We start from the raw sequence: 17,558 nt of genomic DNA, 5'->3' as shown, positions 1-17,558 counted from the left end.
CAGCGATGCATTTTACACGCTGCGATGTCCTCAGAGTGCTGACATCGTTCAACAGTGCAGGAACGCAATCATACATGTGCCGGCCACTGTTCCCATGGACTAACCACTAGACCAAACGCCATCCACGTATACAAACATCCCTGCCATTGCCTGCTGCGTTGAATAATGCATAGAGGCATGCAGGCCACGCTGCAGCACCAGCACCTCGGAAAAAAAAGGAGAAATGCATCCATTGCAGCTATTTATAAGAGGAAAAGCATTCTGCGACATCAGAAGCGTTTACCTCCTGTGTGTTGTGGGCTGTTGCAACATACCGTGTACTTCAGAAGGACCTCAGTGCCGCCCACATGCTTTCACATGCCAGACATTGACAAGAAAAAGCACTACAGCTCCATTAAAGCCTTACCAAGCCATTTCTCTCCTTATCAGAAGCCCTGTATGTTACGAAGTGTGCTACATGCACACAGGAGCGATGATCCTGCGTGCGCTGCTCACGTCGAGGACAGTGTCATATTTTGGTGGTGAGTCTTCAAGGTGTCGGTAGGGGCTGCGCTGACATCATGTTACCTAAGCAACAGAGGGAAAGAAACAGAGAGAGAGAGAGAGAGAGGTGGGGGATTGAGAGGGTGTTTTTTTTTTTGACTCACTGTTAGCGTATGCTACTTGAGCTCTTCGTGATAATCTGCAATGTAAAGACCTTGCTGCTCGCGCACACACCCTGCAGTTCAGTCCTGGCGTTTTCAAACAGATATTAACCGCATTAGCATAATTTAGTATACATGAATATAATTTCGAGTTCGAAATGCATATTAAGCTAAGCCTAAAACCATAAAGTACAGCGCAGATCAGCGAACCAGTTAAAACAACGTGCGAAATACAATGTACACACTTGGTTCGCTTCTACTTCAATAACCCACACACACAAGCCGAAGACTGGACATTAAGCCTATTACGACCAGGAGAATCTTATTCTTAATTAACGACGTATTGTTTTACATAATTAAAACAGCACACCTTCACACACTCACGAGTACACACACCTCTCTGTCTTCGATTATACCCTGACGTGCATTACCAAATCTTTAATATTTTTTAGTATGAAGGCATTATTGGCACAAGTCCATGTTTTGTTTTGGGGGTTTTTTGAGCTTTGACAAGCAACTTATTGGGTAAAATCTCTTAAATGCGCATTTCAAGCTCGTTTTCAGCATCAAGCTCCAGCGCAAACCGTCTTTTGGAAAAAAAAAAAAGAAAGCTCTGTGAAATAAGTAGCGTTTAGTTCACTGTCACTAATTCTCCACTGCACTGAAATTATTTTTCAACCTGACCTTATTGAATGTGCGTTTGTAGGAGTTTCTCTTCAGCTTCTCTTCACATGGGAGGAGAGTATTAAAATGAATCACACAGTTTGATGACTGCTATCCGCGCATTTATTTAACGTCTAAAAAAGCATGCACTTGGTAGATTGTGCTGGTCGTCACAGAAATTAATGCATTGCTAGTAAATCACCTTGCCCCTTTTAGTACTTTAAATCTAGCCCCAATCTGTATTTTCTGTTAAGCAAATTATTTTAATAATTTATAGTGATCAAAAATGTACAAGCTGTTTTTTTTTTTACATTTTACACTGGGAAATATTCATTCATCAGTACCTAGCAGCTTCACTGAGGCTCATTCATTGAAATGATAATTGAGATTTGCTCTTTATAGCTGTTTTTGAACAAAATTACACAATTGATATTAAACTGCATCTACATAGTAGTAGCACGGCTATAAAAAAACATCGTATTAAGCTCAGGTTGATGATCAACATTTTAATCGAGCTAAAAAACTGACCGTTTGCTGAAAAAGAGGAAATATTTTTGTAGCCCACATATATCACACACTTCTCCCTCACGTCCCATCGCTCCCTCATTAAAGGTTTTATATTTAACCATCAAATGGTAGAATCTGTCGGGTTTAAGCAGGATTGATTGCGCGCCGCGCTGTCGCTCTGAGGATTTGGTTGAGGCTTCATGCTGTATCACATCATTGTGTTTGTTTTTGTGTGTGGGATGTTTGTGTGGAAAAGAGAATGACAGAAGCTCAGAAAACTGTGTATTTACTAAATTATCTGCTCTGCTGGAGTCACATGTCTTCCGTCATTCACACTTCTAGCTGCGGCGGGACGCGTCTGCGAGCTCGCTCATCACTATTTTTGGGTAATCTTCATTACAGGGTTGTCCAAATCTTTAGGACGCTGGAGGAGACATGGTGACTGTAATCTCCCAGCGTTGTTACAGTATGTCTGCCGGGTCTGGGACTTTATAACACGCGTCTATTCATTCAAGAGATCGCCTCCCCTCTGCTAGCCATCTCCCCCCCCAGCCCCGAGCAGCTATTACCAACACTGCCTTCCACTCTCTGGCTCTTTATTATCCAACTCTATTAATTAGCTTCAGTATGATAGATGGTCCTGCTCCGGTCTCCCTCTCTCTGTCTGAATTATTGAAGTTAAAAGATTTTTACTCAAACGAACAATTTACTGCAGTTTAATCAGACCCGTCAACTCGTCGCAAATTCGAAACCGTCCCGCTAATTAGTCTTTGAACAACAAAACTGCCTTGCGTGAAAAGCAGAGGGACACGGATGCGCAGATGGAGATATTAGCCATCGGGTTTGATGTATGAGGTGCTGGGTTTAAGGTAATAAACTGAAGTGTGAGGCATAGGGGTTGAGGAATGAGATATCAGTTTTAATATATGAGCTATCAGGACTGAGACGTAAAAGATATCAGCGCATTTTGTATGTTTAAGCTTGAGAGAGTGGGCGGCTGCCGATGCATGCTGGGATAATATCCCAGTCGAATGGAACAGGGTCTTCAGCAAAAAAAAAAAAAAAAATGTCTCAGTCAACTATTCACATATATATGTTTGTGTGTTTAATTTGATACGTCATAATACTAAATAAATGTAAAAATCTTTTCTAATATTTGTGTCTTTTTCTTCCCTGCCTAGCCATTGGCGTACAGATGACTCTTGAGATGTTGGAAAAAAGGTTTTGGTCCATAACTACACAGGTACTATAACAGATATCTCAAATCATCTACTGCGATCACGTTTATGAGCATGTTTATTTTTCTGGCTGCATTTATGCTTTTGTTAGCCTCCGTATTAAAAAAGTATTAATAAATAACGCAATCAATTATATTCATTTAAAACATGCGTCATATTCTGTTTCATTATATTACAAAACAAACGTCAACAGGATGTCTCCGCGAGGACATGTACACAAGCGTTTGCAGGCCGGATGTGTCCTATCTGTTTAAACATTGTGCGTTCTGTGATGGGAGGTGAAGATAAACACAATAATGTTAGCGGTGACACTCCTGGCACAGGCTTCTGTTTGACGTTTATGATGCTAACAGAAGATGTTGAGTGTTGAGAGAGGGGTGGGAGAGTCCAGACGGCACTCGAAAAGAATAGGGAGCGGAGGCGATATCGCTCTCTACATCCTCCTCAGGGAGGACGCTCTTTATTTTTTCTCGTACCCCTGGGATTTTCCACGCCTCCCTGAACGCTCTTCCACCTCAGCTGGCACGTTACCACTGTTTGTCTGTGTTCACTCCTGACTGCAGAAATATTAACTAATGCCTTATTCAGCGAAGACGAAGTTAATGACAACGCCACGGTGATTATTTCTACACTTTTGATGTTTGAAAGGTAAAAATCCATTAAGCACCCGGCGCACGTCGTGAGATGAAACGTGAAGGCGAGAAAGAGACTGGCGTTAATGTGTGTCTGTAAATTGCGCAGGGTTATTCTTAGTCCTAGTTGAGAATAAAGCGTGTTTTGGCGCTGGGGCGCGCAAACGTCTTCTTCGGATTTAGAAATGTACTTTGCTTAGCAAAGTTGTGTGAGATCTGTTTGCAGTTTAAAGCATAAACGGAGCTTAAAACAAATTGCCCGTGAAAAAGAAAGAAAGCATTTAGGATCTGGAAGAAGTCTGTTATGCTCATACAAGTGAAAACGGTGATTTTGTGTAATATTATAGAAATTTAAAATACCTGTCATTTATTTCAGTGACGGCAAAGCTGAGTTTTCAGCTGTTTTATTATTATTCTAATGCTGATTTGATGATCAAAAAACACTTAATTGTCAAAGCCTCTTTAATATTTAGTAGTGCTGTTTATTATCTTTGTGGAGACTTTGTGGAGATACTTTTTAGATTTTTTTATATATATATATATATATATATATATATATATATATATATATGTATATATATATATATATATATATATATATATATATATATATATATACATTTAGATGTAAAGATATATTTATTTGTTCACATTTTAATGCATTATCTATATATGCTCAAAAATTTGGGGTTAGTTTAAAAGACTTTTGGGTATATAAAAAAGACTACTCATCATTTCAGCAAAAAAAATGCATCATTAGGTTATTTCAATATTCTTTACAGGGAAGAATGGGTCCCTCAGAAGGACACACAAAAGCTTAAATGAAGATGTATGATATAAGGATGTTTGACGGCAGTTATGCTAAATATTTACAGGTCCCAGTGAGTGGAGTTATGTCTGCTTCTCCTGTCCCTCATCTCATCTGATGCTAGAGTAAAAGCGCACAGGAGCCTACACAGGCCATGTGATAGCTTAAAGGCAGAACAGTGATGTTATAAGCAGGGGTTGAGTTTGAGGCTATTAGTCTTGAGCCTGTGGTTTCATATCAGTTAACAATTTTCTTTTCTTTTTTTTTTCTCACCACCGCTTCATATTATCTGGATGGATATCAGGGGAATGACACGGATGTATGTGCTCATTACAAATACAAGAATAATCTCTGTACCACGAAAACTTAAAAAGGTTATCATCATCATCAGCTTTGTTTTCCTGTCTTCTTCAATGTCTGTCTCTCTCATTCAGTGTTCAGGTGTAGACGGGCTTTGTCCTCTAAGCTGTACCGATAATCCGGTGAGTGTCTTACGGTGTAGTATTTATAGTGCATAAGTGCTGGACATCTAGAGCATTTGTAGGCATATCTGCAAAAATACGTATTGCCTGTCCTCCATAAAAAGTAATTCGTTGTGACAAATGCTTTTTCTTTTTTCTTTTTTTTTGCATTTGTGTGCAGGATGTTAACTGCTACGTCATTGACAGTAATGGCTTCATCATCATCTCTAAGGACAGGACTGATGTAAGAGCACTTAAAGTGACAGGTTAAGGTCAACATGAAATGGCATTCACAACCCAAACATCTGTAATGTAAAAATAGACAAAAAATGATGTGTATATATATATATATATATATATATATATATATATATATATATATATATATATATATATATATATATATATATACATATATATATATATATATATACATATATATATATATATATATATATATATATATATACATATATATATATATATACATATATATATATATATATATACACATATATATATATACATATATATATATATATATATATATATATATATATATATATATATTTTTATTGTTTAAAAATTATTATTGATTTATTAAAATATAGAAAAATATAAAAAAATTCCTCTTTAGTGTTGCTGCAGTGATTCAGAGCCCTGGAGATTTAGGTTAAGATGGGGAATGACACGCAGTAAAAATTCATCTAGAGTGCTGTTTAAGTGGTTCAGCTGAAAACAGGTCATGGTCAGAAAAAAAAAAGAAAAAGTTAATGAACTCACGAAATAAAACGGATCCTAAATAAGGACATTTATGCTGTGAATAACACAGATTAAAAGAAATAGCACTATCTGACGTTGACTCAGCATGAGAAGGTGACTGTGGAAATGAATGAATGAATAAATGCATGAGGTGTTTTCCATCATTAGTAGCGGTCCTATGAGAGAGCAAGACGGAGAGGAGAACAGTGCATCATCGGGGTAAATATAGAGGAGGGGAGGGATAACAGGGGCTGTTATGAATAATTCAGCGCACTGGATGCAGTAAACGCTGACTCTGATGTGGGCCTGCAGCCTTACGGAGTCCAAACGCTGTTTAAAATTTGATTTCGGTGCTTGATTGAACAGCAAAGTCAGCACGCCCGTGGAAAAAAGCAGAACTAATACGGACGCAGTTGGTTCTGAGCTGTCACTGTTTCCGTTGTGAACCAGGAAGAGATCCCGCTGAGATAAATAATAAAGAACTGCGATGCCTTAAAGCCACGCGTCTCTCTGTGCCCTCCGCAGGTCGGCAAGTTTCTGGGGAAAATCGACGGGTCGGTGATGTCCCAGCTCTTGAAAATGGGCATGTTTAAGAGGTACGCGAACTTTTTTTAGCGCGTGTTGCGTAACCTTAAAATGTTAAGGCGTAAATGCCGCCGCTGTGTGTTTTCCACAGAGTGCTGCTCTACGACTATCAGGCCATGTGTAAGGTGAACCCTCACTACACCAGCGGCGCTCGACCCCTGCTAAGTGTAAGCATTGTCCTGTCTGTTTGAATAACGTCTACCAGAACGCATCCCTCAGACGCTATCAGTGTTACTCGCTGTTCGTGCAATCCGCTGTGTATGGCCGGAGGTCACAGGTCACGGCTGATCTAGATGAAGGCTAGGCCTTCACCATTACCCTTTCTAACGGCGTGACGATGTACGGTTTCTGTCATGATTTCCTAATCGGAAAATTTAGAGTGTAATTGAAATGCAAGGATGCCAGCTTTATTCTCTCACTGCTTTTTTTTTCCTCCCTCAGCCCTTTTATAATCTTTTGGCAGCGCTGAGATGGCTCCTGTCGAACTTCCTGCTGTAAGTGCGGCTGTTAAAACACGCTCTGCGCTTCAAAGCATCGGTGACGCAGTTCGTCCCTAGTAAAAATCAGACGTTTTTTCTCCGCCAGGTTTTTACTGGACTTCAACATCTACGGCCTGTGGCACTCGGATCCCTTCGCCGAGGGTATGTGTGAAGCAAAAAAGAGCTCAGTGTGAACTAATGCCATCGTTTCATCACTCATTCGTGTTCCTCACCTGGTGTTCCTGTGTCTCCCTTCTTCATCTCCGCGGCTTGCGTTCGTATTTCTTTGCTCACGTAACCCTTTTTCATCTCGACGTGTCGCAGCCAAGGCCTTGTTCCATGCATGTAAGTGTCGTCTCCATCGCCGTGTGTGATATCGCTTGCGCTGCGCGTGAAAAAAGAGAGCAGAAAGCGTTGTTACTCGTGGATCAAAAGTGATATTTTTATTGCTGTCAAGTGTTGTCGACACCGTGTAATTAAAGCATCCTGTAGCTGAGAATAAGAGGACGCTGCGCGTGTTTGAATACATGAGGTTGTGGTTTATTTTGAAAGATAACCGTAGATTTGTTTTGTAGCTAGTAAGAAGTCGAAGGGGGACATTCTGCAGCCTTGCGACACTGAGTATCCCAGCTTCGTCTATGAGCCGTCGATCAAAGAAACCAACAGCATGATCAAATGTGGGAGATGTCAAAAGTAAGGGATTATGTCTCACAATTAAATATATACGTTTTTTAATAAGCTCTTGACAAGTCAGATTTGCCGAATGTAAAGTCGTAATTATGTGAACCTTAAGATCCTCTCGGATTTAAATCCTTCGAATGCGCTTCGGCGTCGTCTTTCCCAAGCAATTAAGGTTTGAGAAAATTAAACCTGCACAAAAAAAAAAAAAAAAAAAAAAAAAAAAAGCGAAGGGACGTTGCACCCTTTGAAATCCTTCGTTTCAAAGGGCACTTTTAAGCGCTCTGATTCGGGACAGCCCTTCAGCATGGCAGCCATTATCGTTCTCGCTTCGGAGTGCCCTTAAAATACGGATTTATCTGCATTCGTGTATTCGTTTATCAAGCTAAAGAGAACAGGATCTACCGTCTTCACATCGTTTCCTGTCTTTTTGACGCCCTCTAGTGGTGATAATAAGCCAATAAGCTAGAAAATAAAGCTACATTGCAACATAACAGAGCGTGTGGCAGTAATATTTAGGAAAATAGCCGTTTTACGTATATATTGCTTTATTTTCGCAACATTATGGCATTACCTCCTGCACCTCGTCCCTTAAATCAAATTATATTTTCACTTTTTAAACTATAATTTTGAGACAGTTTGTCTGTCTGGCTAGCCAAGCATCCAAATCTTATAATAACAATATTCTACAATGAAACAATAAAAATGGCCGTATTTATGTTTGGCCGATATGTTTCTGTTTGTTTATTACCTCCTCGGCACCACGCTCTGTCCTAAATTGCCTCTTTATTACTGAAATGCGTCATTTTGCTCTAAATAACCTTGTTCGAAATAACATTTTCTCCCTTTCTTTTGTTGCCTGCAGGATGTTTGTAATCAATCAGGTTCCTGATAGTAACTTGCTGTTGGTGGTGATTCAGGCCGACTGTGACTGTTCCCGGCAGTACCCGCCCATCACCATGGAGCCCAAAGAGGTCAAATATATCCTTAAAACCCCAGCTAAATCACTGCTCGGCAGACCACACACCGAGGAGATGAATCACTCTTCAATCGGATCAGTTTAGTCATGTAAAAGTGCAAACAGTATATTTAATCTATTAGCAATGCTTTCCCGGGGTGCACCTTTTAAACATTTGAACCCATTTTACAGCTTATTAGAAAGCATGCTACACTTAAAACTGTATCTCGGTTTGTTGGTTCGCTATTCTCGCGGTTTCCTCGTTTTTCTTAACCGCTGGGCACATAATGCATCGGTGAAATGCGACCGGATGAGATCTCAGAAGATACGAAGAAGGCCCGAGTCTTGTCATGCATACCACCCTCAAGTAAGCACACACACACACACACACACACACACTTTTCAGACGTGCATTGCAGCAATGCCTTTTGATTGCTATCTGTCTGCGTGCCGGAAATAAGATAAGTCTGCCAATTTTGTGTGTCTGTGGCGTGTTTTAGGAAAATGCTAAGGACTGCGGTGGGGCCGTGGCAATCAGCTTGTCCGTCGCGCTCTTCCTAGCCTGTTTATCAGTTTCTACGCTCACCCGGCGATGACGGAGGACCTGTTAAACTCAACCTGCTAGAAATAATACGAGATGACTAGACTAGAACGGTGCAAAGTCTTCCACATTAGTTATACGTAGCAAAAGGTCTTTGGAAAATCGGTGTTATCAAAGAGGATGGATGGAAACGAGAGCTAGACCGGACGGCAGCTGGGCTTCGGAGGAGAATTTATGGCCCGTAGTGACTTTATCTCTAATATAAAAGCAGAAGACGAAAAATGACCATTATGACCTTGTTTATTGTTTGAAAAAATTATGTCTTGTATTTAAAACTTTGATTTTAGTCGTCTGTCCTCCGACTTGCACAAAAATATTTTATTACTATGCATTATTATCACAACAGATTACAAATCTCTGTCAGAGTAAATTACAAAAGTGCGTCATGTTTACTTTCTTACATTAAATATATTGTGATGCTAACAGGAAGAGTTAGCATGGCTTTTCACATTTCTTCTCTCGACCATTATGTAAAATAAAAATGAACATTATGACCTTCATTGTTGTTACGGGAATTTGAGAACTTTTGTCTTGTATTTAAAACTTTGATTTTAGTCGTCTGTTCTCCAACTTGCACAAAAATATTTTTTAACAATTATTATTGCTATGCATTATTGATGCAATGTATTATAAATCTCTGTCACTCTTTCGTTTGTTTTCTCGCTCAGGTATTGTTATGTGGTTGTTATTTTTTTTCAAATGCTGATGTTAATGACACTGATCATTGCAGGAATCCCATGTGTCTTACTGTACACCTAAAACTTAATTATAAAATGTTTTTGAGTTAAAAGGTGAACGTTGGCGATCTATGCTGAAATAAAGAAAGAACCAAGTATTTTTTTGGTGAAGTATTTTCTTGTGTCAAATCACGAGGTACTAAATCTTATTTTGAATTAAAATTAGATATATCAATAGTAATTATAGAATACTATTATATATATATATATATATATATATATATATATATATATATAGTTAATCTCAATCAAACTGCAGTATAGTTGTTTTGATTAGGTTATAAAATAACTAGAAAGAAATATAGCTAAACACAATAAAAGACAATAAAAACATGATTTTGGAAAACATAAAAAAAAAAAGTTCTCTGTTTTTGAAATAAATTTATTTTTGTAATTTGTTCTTGCGACTCTAGTGTTGCTTTATAAACCATTCAAATATGCAGATCAGGTGGTCAGTTATTATTAATTCTTATTATTGGTTTTCAATTATCAGTAATGGTTCTTATAATTATCAGTCTTTTGCTACTTGATATTTTGTAATAAATTGTGATTTTACAAGGATTTATATTTATATATTTATTTTATTTATTATTATTCTTTTATATATATATATATATATATATATATATATATATATATATATATATATATATATATATATATATATATATATATATATAAAAGAAAAGCAAATAATAATAATTACATTATTAATATTATTTATATCTGGGGCAAGGCCTTTTTTTTTTTTTTTTTTTTTTACAAAATGTATAAAACGTTTAAATAGGCAAACAGAACACCCTAAATGGGCGGAAGGTGTAAGCTTTGCTTGGTCTAAAGGTGTCAGTGTATGCTATCCCCGTTCGCTGCGATCTCTTGGCCACTTTTATTTTGTAAAAACGCCACGGGTGGCCGGGGACTCTTGGTTTGTCGGGCAGAGCGCGTGCGGGGAGGTGGATCAGATACAGCGCAGCTCCGCCGCAGCAAACATCAGCCTCAACAGAGAATAAACATGAGCGGTCTCTGAGCCTCTCCGACCCGCCTGCTCGACCCCCGGCACGCTCGCTCGGCTCCGTTTCGTCCCTGTTTCGGTCCTCGGCTGTCCGGCAAACTGTCTAATCTGGAGGAGGACGGGGAGGTGAGAATTTAATAGGATGGTGCAGATAAATCACAGCGGTTGCTGTTGTTAAATCGGCAGCTGCGTGCGGGGCTCACGCTCGCAATACGCGACGCACAAAGCAGATGTTTGACGCCTAGAGAGACGATCACGATGCTGGCGTGCGGGACATCGCCTCATCCGTCGCGCCGCCGATTCGGTCTCGGCCGCGTCGGCGCGATGTGCGCGGGCCGTCCGGGTTAACGCGTCCGTCGATATAAACCTGTCAAACCGCGCGTCGCGCCCGCAAGGTCACGCACGCAGACGCGAGGCCGAACGCAGGTGCGCGAGCCTTCCCGGTCCAGAGCCGGTGTGTTTCACATGCGCGCGACGCGCGGGCGTTAACGGCGCTCTTTGAGAAACAAGGCTGCTCGTAGGCGCAAGAATCGCACGTTTTTTTGATCCAGAACAACGAGTCTCTCGCTTCTGCGATGTTGCTTTTAAGACCAGAACTGGAGCTCGGGTGACTTGCGTTTCTGGCGGAAACTGGTCAGTTTTAGTCGGTATAGCTCCAACGAAAACGTTATGTTAAAAAGCCCAAACTGTCAAGTTTTTGCGTGAAAACCAGCAGCAACGCACAGAATAAACACCTGCAAAACCGTGCATGAAATCACTACTCTATTCCGGTTTTTGTTCTTATCAAGCAGACAAAAATACTCCTACCAGTAACTGATGAGCCATTTAGCTGCTGCTTTATTTAAAAAAATATATATTTTTATTTTAGTTTTAGGTTTTCCCCCTTTAATTTAATTAGTTTTTGTTTTAGTTCATCAAAAGAGTAAAAAAAAATGTAAACTAATGTTGGTTGAAATATATATATTTTATTACAATTTATTTTCCGTGAATGTTTCATTTTCGAATAACGGCGTCGTTTAGGTTTTATTTCAACTAGCATTATTTTAGTTTTAGTTTCCCGTAATAACCTCGATTCACTAAAAGCTAAATTGTTCAAATAATAACTAAAAATAAACGGTACAATTATCAATCATTTATTTATTTATTAATATTAATTACATCGATGCTTTGTCTGCGATTATTACTAACAATTATGTTGGTGTAATCTAAAAATAATAGAATTTGGTGTAAATACCGATTAATTATTGCTAACGTTTTTCATACACGCACGTAAACGTGACCCTGGACCACAAAACCAGTCTTCAGTATGTTTTTGTAGCATAGCCAACAATCAGTAATTTTTCTTTCATGCCAAACTCATGACATTAAGTAAAGATCGCGTTCTGCGCGCTTGCTACCATAAACGTACGTATTTCGATCAGTAACACGCAAACTTTAAAGCTGGCATTTTTCAATATTCCAGGTTTTTAGCTAACATGTAGACCCCTCGTGGCTGGTTCTGTGGTCGGTGGTAAGGCCTTTCGATGGAGACGCGTTCATTTGCGTTGGTCGACCTCTGCTTTGCAAATGATTTTCCTGTTCCAGCCTAGCGTGGCCATGACGGGAGGCATGGCGGCTCCCCTCCCGATGAGCAACCACACGCGCGAGAGAGTCACGGTGGCCAAACTCACGCTGGAGCACTTCTACAGCACCCTGCTCACCCAGCACGAGGAGCGGGAGATGAGGTAACCCAGCTTCATCCCAACCGTTAGCGTGGTGAAATAAAGCTTGGGCTGGCCGTGACGCAGCGCTTCCCTCCGTTTTAGGCAGAAGAAGCTGGAAAAGGTGATGGACGAGGAGGGTTTACCCGATGAAGAGGTGAGAAGATGGAGCGACCCTAGAGCTATTGATAATCAGAGACGGGTCGACAGTAATGGTTTGAGTGGGAGTCGTGGCTGTGCGCTTTGGGCTTAGCCCTCTGCTCTGGGTACGCTATTGATGCTTGACGCGCGTCGTTGGCGGAATATTTTCTCGAGTTGTTTGCGTTTCTCGCCGCAGAAGAGTATGAGGCGCTCTCTGCACGCCCGCAAGGAGACCGAGTTCCTGCGGCTCAAGAGGACCCGGCTTGGTCTCGACGACTTCGAGTCCCTCAAAGTGATCGGGAGAGGAGCTTTCGGAGAGGTGCGTCTCTAGACGTCGGAAACGAAAGCTCGTAACTGATTATTAATAAACAAAAGGCCCATTCTAGGACCGCCTTTTCCATGACATTGTCTAGTCATTCACCTCTGTGAATATTGATATTCTGTGTTTTTTATGTTTTTTTTTTTGCTATTTCTAAATATTTTTAATAAAAATTTTTATATTAGTCATTTTAATTTTTAGGCAACTCTTCCTTATTTTTTCAAGTTTTCCATGTAATATTTCTATTTTATTTCAGCTTTATTTCAATTAACTGTTTTTGTGTTTTGTAACAATTAATCACGATTGCATTTTACATCCATTTAAAAAAAAAAAAATTTGTTTACATTATATATGCATGTGTACTGTGTATATTTATTATGTATAAATAAACACATACAGTATATATTATAAAAATATTTAATATATTAACTTTTTATATATATATATATATATATAGAGTACTTTTTTTTTATTTTGGTGTCAATTTGAAGCAAAATAAACTTACATTTCAATCTTAGTCTGTTCTCCAAAAATCCTCCCTCTGTGCTGCATTCAGGTTCGCCTGGTTCAGAAAAAGGACACGGGTCACATTTACGCCATGAAGATCCTCAGGAAAGCAGACATGTTGGAGAAAGAACAGGTACAGACAGAATTGAACACAGCCGCCTCAGATAGCGACCCGTCTGTGATACCGATCCGCTGATAATGTCTCTCCTCACCTGGATTCCTCCCTGGGGCAGGTGGCTCATATCCGGGCCGAGAGAGACATCCTGGTGGAGGCTGATGGCGCCTGGGTAGTGAAGATGTTCTACAGCTTTCAAGATAAACGCAATCTGTACCTCATCATGGAGTTTCTGCCTGGAGGTGAAGACGGATGCATACAATGTCACATGTGCTTTACTAAGTCAGGGATTTAGAACTGGAAAAGGCAGTCTGCTCATAACAGGACTATTTTTAGAGCAGCTGCCTAGAGGCTGTAACTCGTGTGTGTGTGTGTGTGTGTGTGTGTGTGTGTGTTCAGGAGATATGATGACTCTGCTGATGAAGAAAGACACGCTGTCTGAAGAAGCTACGCAGTTCTATATAGCAGAGACGGTCCTGGCCATAGACTCCATTCACCAGCTGGGCTTCATTCACCGAGACATCAAGCCTGACAACTTGCTGCTCGATTCACGGGTGGGAATTTGATTTTATCTCTCATTTCCTCTCTCGCAGACAAAACAGCACAGTCACCAGTTCAACGGAGACAAATAGGTTTGCGGAGGGTTATTGTGCCCTATGAAACCGAACGCCTCATAACGCAATGTCCTTGTGTTTTGTAGGGCCATGTCAAACTGTCTGACTTTGGGCTCTGCACAGGCTTGAAGAAGGCCCATCGGACTGAATTTTACAGGAACCTCACGCACAACCCTCCCAGCGACTTCTGTGAGTAACGGATTAAACAAACGAATTGTCGTAAAACACAAATACGAGACAAAACAACAACAAAAAAAAAAATCAAGGTTTGAATTCCGTTGTTGAAGAACTAGGATTTGAGAGAGCCTGAGATTTGTAAACTTGGGGAAAGTCATGGAAAAGAAGGAAAATGTTACAATTTCATGTGTATTTTTATAATGAATAGAGATTTTTTTCTTTCTTTCTAGATGTTTCAAGTTTTAAAATATTTTATTTGGTGTGTGAACAGTATTATTTATTTAGAAATAAGTCCGCGGGTTTCTGGCTGTGTGTAGCACCTGCTGCTCTGCACATCCATGGAGGATCTCAAATGTAGAAGTGATTAGCTTTAGATTCATTTCAGCAGGGTCCCTGATCGTTTCAGTCTGACGACGGTGCGAAAGTGAAAACAGAAAAAACTGCACGGCTGTAATTAACCATTTTTCCGGCCTCCTTTAGCTTTCCAAAACATGAATTCAAAACGGAAAGCAGAAACATGGAAGAAAAACCGAAGACAGCTGGTAGGAGAGAGCGTTTTGTTTTTTATTATTACAGGACAGAAATATCCTGTTGGTCTCGTTGATTCCGTGCCTTTCATATACAGGCCTATTCCACCGTCGGGACGCCAGACTACATCGCCCCTGAGGTATTCATGCAAACGGGCTACAACAAGCTGTGCGACTGGTGGTCTCTCGGAGTGATAATGTACGAGATGTTGATAGGTTAGTAAGATACCAAACACTCCCAAGTAAACGGGTCGGATCAGGCCGGTCCTTTCTTTCCGTAAAAGCCTTTTACTGTAGCTTTTTCCTGTGCTGAAACAGGTGTTTGTTTCGCTTTCCTGTTTTAGGCTACCCGCCCTTCTGTTCCGAGACGCCGCAGGAAACCTACAGGAAGGTCATGAACTGGCGAGAAACGCTAACTTTCCCTCCTGAGGTCCCCATCTCGGAGAGAGCCAAGGACATGATCCTTAGGTCAGGAGCTTTTCTGTGTAACGCGAACTGTATAGAGAAGATTTATGATTCGAAAAAAAAAAAGCCACGGGCTTTTGAGGTCAAAGTGATTGTAGCCGTCGATTTTAAAGAGCGCCACCACTTTCAAAAGCTAGCTTTTCGTCACACGAGATCATTTGACATTTGTTGTCAGGTATTGCACAGATGCGGAAAACAGGATTGGGTCAGGAAGTGTGGACGAAATCAAATCTCACCAGTTCTTTGAGTCCGTGGACTGGGAGCACATCAGGTACTATTCTGTGTTCCCTGCATCACCAGAAATGTCGGTAAACGGTACAAATAATAAAGTGTTTATTTTGGCAGTGTAAATGTAATCAAGTCTTTTGTGTGCACGATCACAGAGAACCATTGTTTGAAGTTGATAACTGAAATTGAACTGTTTACCTTCTCCCAGAGAGAGGCCCGCTGCTATTTCCATTGACATCAAGAGCATCGATGATACGTCCAACTTTGATGACTTTCCAGAGTCAGACATTCTTCAGCCAGGTACTGCCAACTGCTTTTCCTAGCCAACGAAAATATACAGACAAAACCTTTTCACACCAACAATCATATGCTTAGTTCTTATAATGAATGATTTCTAATGGACTAAAATGCGTCTGTACCTTTAGTGCTCAGCGATCAGGCATCTTTAAAACTGTTCTTTGGATATATGCAGTTTACCATTGTCTGTGACCTTTGGACTCCATGCAGACCATACGCAGCGGATATAACACTTTATTTTATATATACACTTACATATGAACAGATGCATTAGATGTTCTGACTGTCCTTCTCACCTTTCGTTTCAGTGACAAATGTAACCGAACCAGACTTCAAGTCCAAGGACTGGGTTTTCCTCAACTACACCTACAAGCGCTTCGAGGGACTGACGCAGCGCGGCACCATCCCCACTTACATGAAAGCGGGGAAGGCGTGAAACTGGCCCCCGAAGGTCTGGAGGGGAAGGATTAGATGACTCAAATACAGATTTCTGCAAATGAAAAGCTTACGCACTGCCGCTTTGAGCTACACGGTAGACCTGTTCTCAGAGGAGTCCCTGCGGACGATAAAAAAATGAAAATAATTATATGGCCATAGATATGGAGAGACTGTCTTGTCCTGCTGCTTAGCTGAAAGGAGACTGTTGTCCGAATGCTCTTCAACACTGGATCAAACAGGGTCGCAGATTACAAGGAAGAAAAAAATAAATAAACAAAACGGAAGCAGATGCATCACTGAAGCCTTACGTTCAGAAAACGGGACGTTTTAACCTCGAACCTCTTGGTGACTAAACTGCAATAAAGTTGATTTCTCTCATTTTTAAGCTCCAGGAAGCGGAGAACCTGTACAGACCCGAGTCCAACATGTACACTGTTAGATGCGCTGTATGACGTAGTAGACTACCTGAATATTTCCCACAAGTGTGTTTTTGTGTTTCTGTGCAGTTGTTTTAATGTACGGTTGCATCCCACCTAGAAGAAACTTGAAGAAGAGATGTTTCGGCTTCCGTTTTTGTCCTCGCCGGTGAGCGGCCAGCCCTCCTCCTGCTTCTCATCCACGCGGCCGATGCGGTTCGTCGTTTTTGTCCGACCACGGCCTACGCAACCGTTCGTGTAGTTCTGTTGTAACACATGCGAGATGTAGCTTCGGTCAGCGGTTTTAAAGGGAAGATAAGTAGTGCTAAAAACGTCCCCCGCCTTCATGCAATAATTGAGCTTTAGAGATCGACAGGGTTTGAAATAATCAGCTGAACTGCAAGGTCGTATTAGCAGCTAAATTAACTTGACGTGATCAAAGCTTTAACCAAATAACTGCACGATGGAGAACAAAACTTGGTAAGTGAAGTAGGAGACATCCCAGGCCGTGACGTTAAACGTTTCTCCCAAGCTGTCTTAGTTGGGGATGTTTAGTGACTGGACACCTGCTGTTGTGCATGACTACAAGTACCGGCCAGATGGGCTGAAAAACGAGAGCAATTGATGTAGCTTGTGTGTAAAAGATTGGTGCTGGGGGGCGGGGTTATTTAATGTTCACTTTGTTAAATGTTTACTTGGTGTAAAAATGTAAAAGCAAGAAATAAATGTTAAAAGAAAACATACACAGCTGTAATTAGCCGAGCACGAACCCAATTTCGACAAATCAATTGGACGTCAAGCACCCTCTCTAGTTTCTATTGCGATTTAACAATAAAGTACCGATCAGCA

The 17,558-nt window shown here is 40.5% G+C and overlaps 3 protein-coding genes across 4 annotated transcripts in view; 2 read left to right on the top strand and 1 right to left on the bottom strand.

Moving 5' to 3' along the window:
- Positions 1–9,843, top strand: part of cacna2d4a (calcium channel, voltage-dependent, alpha 2/delta subunit 4a) — a 37,322-nt gene extending 27,479 nt beyond the window's left edge. Inside the window, exons 28-40 of the mRNA XM_043236581.1 lie at positions 2,996–3,057; positions 4,797–4,811; positions 4,927–4,974; positions 5,135–5,197; positions 6,241–6,311; positions 6,392–6,467; positions 6,742–6,794; positions 6,886–6,941; positions 7,104–7,124; positions 7,355–7,472; positions 8,323–8,438; positions 8,700–8,782; positions 8,916–9,843. Coding sequence (XP_043092516.1) covers positions 2,996–3,057; positions 4,797–4,811; positions 4,927–4,974; positions 5,135–5,197; positions 6,241–6,311; positions 6,392–6,467; positions 6,742–6,794; positions 6,886–6,941; positions 7,104–7,124; positions 7,355–7,472; positions 8,323–8,438; positions 8,700–8,782; positions 8,916–9,011 — 878 coding nt within the window. The 3' untranslated portion in view covers positions 9,012–9,843. The remainder of the gene's footprint in view (positions 1–2,995; positions 3,058–4,796; positions 4,812–4,926; positions 4,975–5,134; positions 5,198–6,240; positions 6,312–6,391; positions 6,468–6,741; positions 6,795–6,885; positions 6,942–7,103; positions 7,125–7,354; positions 7,473–8,322; positions 8,439–8,699; positions 8,783–8,915) is intronic.
- lrtm2a (leucine-rich repeats and transmembrane domains 2a) overlaps positions 1–13,783 on the bottom strand; it is a 26,567-nt gene extending 12,784 nt beyond the window's left edge. The window contains exons 1-4 of the mRNA XM_043236587.1: positions 13,645–13,783; positions 13,431–13,487; positions 7,013–7,164; positions 407–567 (exon numbers count right to left, since the gene is read on the bottom strand). The gene's annotated coding sequence lies outside the window, so the exon portion shown is untranslated. The remainder of the gene's footprint in view (positions 1–406; positions 568–7,012; positions 7,165–13,430; positions 13,488–13,644) is intronic.
- On the top strand, positions 10,670–17,558 carry stk38l (serine/threonine kinase 38 like). 2 transcript variants are annotated; one of them, XM_043236584.1, is made up of 14 exons: positions 10,670–10,891; positions 12,350–12,489; positions 12,571–12,622; positions 12,803–12,925; positions 13,482–13,565; positions 13,666–13,789; positions 13,947–14,101; positions 14,248–14,350; positions 14,819–14,880; positions 14,964–15,081; positions 15,210–15,333; positions 15,506–15,601; positions 15,767–15,858; positions 16,164–17,558. In XM_043236584.1, the coding sequence occupies exons 2-14, from the start codon at positions 12,362–12,364 to the stop codon at positions 16,289–16,291; spliced, it is 1,389 nt and encodes a 462-aa protein (XP_043092519.1). In that variant the 5' UTR covers positions 10,670–10,891; positions 12,350–12,361; the 3' UTR covers positions 16,292–17,558. The 2 variants fall into 2 exon arrangements, with proteins under 2 accessions (XP_043092519.1, XP_043092518.1); XM_043236583.1 differs by having other exon boundaries at positions 12,228–12,489.

Source organism: Puntigrus tetrazona, chromosome 4, assembly GCF_018831695.1.
Source record: "Puntigrus tetrazona isolate hp1 chromosome 4, ASM1883169v1, whole genome shotgun sequence".
NCBI classification, from domain to species: domain Eukaryota; kingdom Metazoa; phylum Chordata; class Actinopteri; order Cypriniformes; family Cyprinidae; genus Puntigrus; species Puntigrus tetrazona.
This window is presented reverse-complemented; position numbering and strand designations above follow the sequence as displayed.